This window comes from Aspergillus tanneri (genome assembly GCF_003426965.1).
Source record: "Aspergillus tanneri strain NIH1004 chromosome Unknown AapTan_4_pilon_pilon_pilon, whole genome shotgun sequence".
NCBI lineage: Eukaryota > Fungi > Ascomycota > Eurotiomycetes > Eurotiales > Aspergillaceae > Aspergillus > Aspergillus tanneri.
The window spans coordinates 94,191-101,700 of NW_022984631.1; the positions used below are offsets into that span (position 1 = coordinate 94,191).

Genomic DNA, 7,510 nt, shown 5'->3' on the forward strand with positions numbered 1-7,510 from the left:
GCCAATTCCTCTGACCTACTGAATTTCACAACAGGAACTACAATCATGTATCTAGAATAGTCACCTGCATATCGCCCAAGGCGAGGGGTCAGCGTATGAATACTACTACTACTACTACTACTACTACTACTACTACTACTACTACTACTACTACTATATGATCCGAGCATCACGCTACCGTGTTACGCTCAAACAGCGAAGGAAACATTACCTGGATCAGGCGTTCCTGCAGAGACATACCAAATAAATATACGACCATCTACATATAAAGCTCTTCTATTTACTAGATCGAGCTTCGATTCATAATAATTCTCATTTGAAAGGTAGACGAGGTCTCACATTCATTCTTCTTTTGTGCCGGTGGGGAAATCCGTACTGCCTCGGATTTGGCAGAAGGCTAATCAGATACCAGTCCGCGACTGGTATATGTATTCAGTAATAATAGTAGTGGTGATATAATCACCCAGCTGTCCAATTCAAACGTTTAATTACTGGTAGCTCATGATAGAGGGAACCATTCGTTGAAACGGCCATGTGGGTCCATCTGAGCCTTGAGCTTTCTCAGCCGTTGGACATTGTCGCCGTACACCACGGACAAGTCTTCGTCTCCATATGCACCATTTATATAACTGGGTGAGATTAGCATTCTCTTTGCCCAAAAGTATTGTGCGATAACTCACGTGCAATTTTTAGTCAAGCCTGATGTTGATCTTAGCAAGTCGCGAGACTTCAACCCCCATTCCCTGGCTACTGCATCGAGGCTCGAGTCCACAATTGACGGTTGTACCCAGGTATTGAATTTAATCGTGCTGCGGAAAGGATAGGCGGAATCGACAACGTCTGTCGATTCCCGGATGGGATTACCGTTCATAATGACTGCGCTCTTTACCGCGCCCGTTTGCCGGACAAATGTCTTGTATTCCTGGAACAGTTCGCGCCAGGTGGCAGGCACCATTCGTGCAAGGCCAGCACCATACCGCTGCTTGCGTTGGCCTTTCGCGCAGCCCCCATCTTGAGGATCATTCCAATGATCATAGGATAGCACCCCGGCATCATCCGTCTCAGGCCCAGCCGCATAAATGGTTGAAAAGGCTTCTCTGCCTGCGCTATCCGTACCGTAATAGAAAAGGTTCGCCATAATAGAGAAAGAAATATTGTTGCCAGACTCCGATGCTGCAAAAATCAAGTTGATGGCCATCTCTGGATGGAGAATGAGAGTATTCATTGCCTGGACGAGATCCTCAATTTTCTTCTCAGAAAATGTCAGAGTAGCCAACCAAGCACTCAAACCAGACTTGTTAACAGGGTAAGCTCGCATCGTAGCAGAGGTGACAATCCCAAAGTTGGGACCGGCACCCCGAATCGCAAACCAGAGTTCGGAATCGCTCTCGCGGCTGACCTCCAAGCGGTCTCCGGCCGGTGTAACGATATTTACGGAAAGCAAATTATCAATAATAAGGCCGTAAGCTCCTACCAAATTTCCGTAGCCGGCACCTAATCCTGCGCCAAGCTGCCCAATGCAGTTACAAGTTGGCGTGGGAACAGTGGTATTCCTTGCGAACGCAGCGGCCACCACATCACTGACCAATGCACCTGCTTCCAACCAGAGTTCTGTTCCCGCAGCGTTCACGCGAACATGATTCAGTTGTTCCAAATTGATGATAACTCCGCTCTTGTCTAAAGTGAAGGTAATTGAGGATCCATGGCCTCCATTTTGTGCAAGGAAGGGGATGTTTTGCTCAATGCAATATCGAACCTGGCGAAAACAGGGAAAATTAACAACTGTCCCACAGAGCAGAGTATGTAAATCGCATAAGATAACGCACTGTCACAAGCACATCATCCTCCGTGGCGGCATTTACCACAGCTCCCGCGTCGGGTGCCGGAAATTCACTCCATCGTGGAGCTCCAAGCCTGTCATAGGCGACGGACGCATCTTGTGATAATAACCCACGTAATCCCGAGAGATCCGGGCCATAACACAGGACGTTACTGATAGTGAAGAAGTATAAAAGGAGTACAGCCCAAGCGCTCATCTTGGTGGGCGAAGATAGTCTGGCTGGGTGGGTTTCAGATGGTGTCCTTCAGGTGGTGCGCAGAACGTGTGTTAGGTTACAGTGTCCCCAGAGGTGAAGTCCCCGTCAAGTAGAGTATATAATAGAAATTCAACGCTCTCAGGCAAAATCCGTAAATTATCTGAGTTATGTTGGCAGTAGCATACAGTACTGTATTACACTTTGCGCCAAATGGCTCTGCCAAGCACTGTATGCCCTGAAACGACCGAAGGGAGAGAAAGGGTTTAACGTCGTCTGTGAGATTTTGCCAAGAGATGCCAAGATATATCATCTCTTTGAGCGTGTACTAATTACGCGAATGTAAAACTCTCACCAAAATCTCGCCAAACCTTCTCGCCACGCTCTCCACACCCTCCTCTAGAACCCGACTATTTTCACACCCACTAGTCCTGTTTAGGATAGCTCCAACGCTAACCTGACCACTCAGCCGTCCGCCTGTCTGAGGGCCTGATTTGGGGGCGAGTACGCCTTTTCTTATTTAAGCACTGACACTAAATATCAGCCTCCAATATGCCCCACCCAGTGGCCAATATTCAAGGTGGGAACGGTAAAAATACTAGTGACTGATCAGCTGCTTCCCCGGTTCGATTGAATCCCTAATTATGGAGTAATTGAGGCTGGTTCCGTTCGGCAATAGAGCGCTTCGGAAACATTTAGCTAATCCCTGTATTATTAACTAGTTATTACTAGTAGTCTCGTGCAGGGTGGGCAACGATAAGTTCCCGCACCGATTAATCGATCGATTATTTATCGATAATTGGCAGATTCTCACCGCCTATACTACCTACACCGCTATAAACAGTTTTCTTGGTTTCTTTATCTTTTTCATATTCTTTTATATTATCATACGAAAATGGATTCTGATGCAGATTTATCTAATCTTTTACTTTTGCCCACGGTAGATTCATGTGAAACGCAGTTAAAAAGGGGGGAAACAGCCACAGCGCAGCTAACATGGTCTCATATTGTACACGTCCAGCACAAGATGGGGAGGCCTAGACCTCGAAATGGGGCGGATCCGGATCCAACTTTTGGATCCTGATTTACATAAATTTGCCAAGACTTTCCTTTTTTGGCTGCATAAAATGATGATTCATCTAAATAAATTACTGTTATGCAATATCGCTCATCACACGGCCGGTGAGGTTGGGGACTGGACGAGGTAGTAGGACACTATGAGCCGTAGGGACAGTCGAATATGGGAAGGGGCCCCAGGGGCCGCCCTGATGGCGGCCCTGGGGAGGACTGAGGGAATTCTATTGAGTCTTCTGAAGGAGTGTATTGCCTAAGCTATCTGCTTGAAGTGCTCTCCCTGTGGTCTGCTACATTCAGTAGCAGACCGCTATTTAACCTAGTATCTACCAAGGTGTTCCAGTGCACTGCCGTGGGATCCCATATCATACGATGTGGGATCGTATGATGTGGGATCATGTCTTCGGAATGTCTACGTGTTGTGGCCATATTCGTCAGGCACTATACGTCTTAGTCATCCGGGATGACAGTTAACTATATACACCTGTTCTGGTCAGTACATTCACACCTCTTAAGATGTAGCCATTTCTTAATTGAAATTTTCTGTTTTGAACCTGTATATAAATTATTTTACCTTATCGAATATAAATAATGCTAGTCTTATTATTATTTTAGCCCTTGGTTGTTAGTGACTCATTAAGGTAAAGTTTAGGTGTTGTAATAGGGTGGGAATATATATTCTCACAGTATATCACAGGCCTGATCTTGCTATGGTATGGTCAGCTCGATGACCATTCAGTCATCGATTTGCTCTGAGGGACCCTAAAGTATTCATTCGGGAGATTGCCGCCCAGGCGGTCAGTGAATGCTTCAAGATAATTGCCGCTAGAGATATGCAAACGCCGAAACTGTGGTTTGCAAGGATACATAAAGAGGCACTTCTGGACTTGGAATCCAATAACGGTGACTGGATACCTGGATTGCTGCTCGTCCTAAAAGAGTTTCTTCTAAAAAATGCAAAGTTCATGAGTGAGCACTATAGGAATGCCTGTGAGATTATTCTTCGCCTGAAGGACCACCGTGACCCCAAAATCCGCACCCAGGTCGTCTTGACAATTCCTATCCTCGCCTCCCACGCTCCCGTAGACTTTGCAGAGACCTATATTCAACGATTTATGATTTATCTGCAAGCACAGCTGAAAAGGGAGAAAGAACGAGGTTCAGCCTTCGCCTCCTCGGTCTCGTTACCCAAACAGAAATGACAGAGGGAATGGGGCCAAAATCTTCAAGAAAGACCAACCAGAGAACCTTTGGAAGGATTCGAATCTAAAGAATACAAATTTGTATTATCATGAAAACATTCTAAGCCTTAAAAGTCTGTATTAGCAAGATATTAGGAATGTTCAGCCTAGCACCACCTTTCTATTGTGATTGGACTAAGATATAAGTTGGATTGTGTGTGTGTATTAGGCGCAAGCTAAATAAAACTTAGAAATATTACTATACTGCGTACAGTAACATAAATCTCCTTACGTATCCTTTTAAAAGCAACTAAAAATAGCTTTTGTGTAAAACCAAGAACATGGAATAAGCACAATGTCCTCAAGCTGTGGGGGCATGAGTCTCAATCCCTTCATATTTCTCGGACTCTGGCAATTTCTCCCACGGCGCAAACACATTCTTGGTCGGTTCCAGATAAACTTAAGCTCTGGGAAGTGCCGCCCCAGCACATCTTTCATTCCAGTATTCTGCACCCAGGGGAAGCACTCTGGGTGTATATGTCCGCGTTCCGTTGCTGTTCAGTGCGGAAAGCTGTGTCAGAGTAAAAGGATTGTGACCTGGTTTGTTATTGTCTGGAAATTCTGAGGTGTAGGTAACCATGAGGTCATGCACTTCCGCCGTGAGAACACCCGCAATGGGGTGGCGGAACTCCAGTGGTACGTAGCCAGGGCGGCCTTGGTCGTATCGCTGTTGCATGAGCTGCTGCACGTCGACTGGGGATGTCACGAGCACATTATGGGCAACGATTCGGGCCGCCTCCTGCACGGCAACTGGTGTCATGGCTATGTATTTGGGAGGGTAGAACTCATGCGTCGGCGTGGATGAACAAGGGTAGAAGGGTTGCTGGGCGAGGAGATATTGGTCACTCGCCACGGAAGTACTAATAGGGTTCTGGTATGTACGAATGTACAGATTCTAGGTCTTCTGAAGGTGGCCGAGTCGTGCCGGGTGGGTGCGAGCGGTGTCGATGTTTGGATAGGGTGGTTTTGCGGGAAAGCTGCGTCACAACACTAGCAACACCAGGTCTCCGTATACACATTCCAATCTCACCTTTTTCCGCATGTAGGTTCCTGAGCCACAAAAAGACCAGAATATCAAGTACAGCGTACTTGATATGCCCATCGCCTTATATAGAAAACCCCCGAAGGGTGCCAAGCCGTCACAGGGTTCTGGTACGAATGCTCGGATATTGCATCTTCTAAAGTTGGTCGGGTCGTCGTGCTGAGTGGGTGCGAGCGGTGATGTTTGGCCAAGGCGGATTTACTACAAAAGCTGCGTGACGGCATTAGCAATACCAGGTCTCCACATCCACACTCCAATGTCACCTTCGTTTGCATGTAGGTTCCTGGCAGATATAAGGCTGCTTCCCGGTGTGAATCCTTCGGTGGCGCGCTAGACTCGATGGCTGGAGGGAGCTGTTAGCAATTAAATAGAGGTTAGGCACTATAACAAAGAGAGTCACATACATCGGAGAATGCCTTGCGACATCCTTCGTAGTCACAGACATGAGGCTTTTCCCCGGTGTGGGTTCGGGAATGGACAGTCAATGCGCTCCGATGAATAAAGCTCTTGTTACAGTCCTTGACCTTGCAATGATAGGGTCTTTCTTTGGTGTGTATTCGATAGTGCCTGCAGAGGTCGATTTGCGGTTGAAAGACTATTAAGATACTATTAGATGGCCACTTTCGAAGGAAGTAAGACGTAAAGTACCTTGCCACAATATCCCATGAACAATTAAAATCGCGTCCATTGCCAGGTGCCATGGCCGCGGGAGAGGCGTGTGGATATGTCGGGGGAAAAGTGGGACTACAGAATGAGGAGAGAAGAAACCGATGAAGGTATCGGGAATAATAGGACAGTTGAGGGGAGACTTAAGATAAAGTAAAAGTGAAGTAAGATGGCATGGAATATTAAGGCAACAAGAGATATGGAGAGCGGACTAATAATAATAAGGCGACGAACGTTCGGGTGGACCCCAGTCATGGGTATGAGGGTTATTCTGGTGGAGGCCACTTATCTTTGTATAAACATTGGATGGTTGTCCACTAGGGTAGGATAAGTATGAAAACGTCCACTTTTCAGGGGTAATTAAGCGTAGGTATGGACAGGTAGGAATGGATCCACGTACTGTCCTACTGTAGGCTAAGGGCAGGGGTTGTAACGCCACCATTGAACTAAGTCCGTATAGTAGGCATGATAATTGGGCTCCGGACTAATAACGACTCTACGGATAAGAAAGTATCGACGGACTATAGTAAGCGGACTAGCATATTCGAGAAAAGAGATTAAACGAGATGTTGTTGTATGCCAAGTAAGAACTATCCGCGGGCCGATGGCGGGACCACCCGAGAGGGATGCTGGGCCGAATCAACAAATACTCATAGAATCCGTCGTGTTCCAAAATTCTTGCACTCGTGTTGGGTTCCTCTCCCTTCTTCGATTTTGTGCCGTTCCACCACCAAACTTCGTGCCGCAAGTTGCAAACAAATGTTACGGAAACACCATAATCCGCCCGACTTGGCGGTGCGGAGTATTGACGATCCATTCTACCCTGAATCCTTAGATAGTCGAGCACCTTGAGTCGAGCACCGAAGACCTCTAGACAGGAATGCAAGAGACTCAGTTGGTTGAGATACTGTGATTCCTGGTGTTCCACAGACAACATCTGCTTCCTAATTAGGCAAAGGGTTGGCCTGAAGCTGATCTCTAGCTCCCTGCGTATTCTTCCCCTGAACTCCACAACATGCATTAAGTGTGGTGGCTAGTAATACTTACTGATGTCAACGCTAGCTGAAACTTAAGGAGGTCGATCATTCTTGGGACAATTTAGTTTTGTAGAATTAATTCTGCGAACCTCTTTGGTTCCGCAAGCGCCAAGCCTTCCTAGGTCCAGGGACAGTGTACAGATGAAGTGACTTCACACTTTAGATATATATAAATAATACGTGCATTAAGTGAAAATTGTCAGGGACGGGATGGCTACAAACCAGGTAAACCTGCTATTTGTGAGGTGCATGAAGTACATATGTATATTCGAAGGGATACCCGCCCCCAAGTCATTTTGCTTGTTGACACCCCTGCATTCCAATGGCTTGATATGTCCAGTGGTGGACGATAGAAACGGGTGAACCGTACGTAGGAAACCAAATAAAATATAAGAACATAAAAGTGCTTTTTCTCAC

The 7,510-nt window shown here is 46.5% G+C and overlaps 2 protein-coding genes across 2 annotated transcripts; both read right to left on the bottom strand.

Moving 5' to 3' along the window:
• Positions 1 to 499: 499 nt before the first annotated feature.
• On the bottom strand, positions 500 to 2,036 carry ATNIH1004_005336 (FAD-binding oxidoreductase; the record flags this gene model as incomplete). The annotated part of the gene is made up of 3 exons (XM_033569990.1): positions 500 to 629; positions 681 to 1,756; positions 1,827 to 2,036. The coding sequence occupies 3 exons, from the start codon at positions 2,034 to 2,036 to the stop codon at positions 500 to 502; spliced, it is 1,416 nt and encodes a 471-aa protein (XP_033426022.1).
• Positions 2,037 to 4,748: 2,712 nt separating this feature from the next.
• On the bottom strand, positions 4,749 to 5,108 carry ATNIH1004_005337 (uncharacterized protein; the record flags this gene model as incomplete). Its single annotated transcript, XM_033569991.1, has 1 exon — positions 4,749 to 5,108. The coding sequence occupies one exon, from the start codon at positions 5,106 to 5,108 to the stop codon at positions 4,749 to 4,751; it is 360 nt and encodes a 119-aa protein (XP_033426023.1).
• Between the last annotated feature and the right edge of the window lie 2,402 nt (positions 5,109 to 7,510).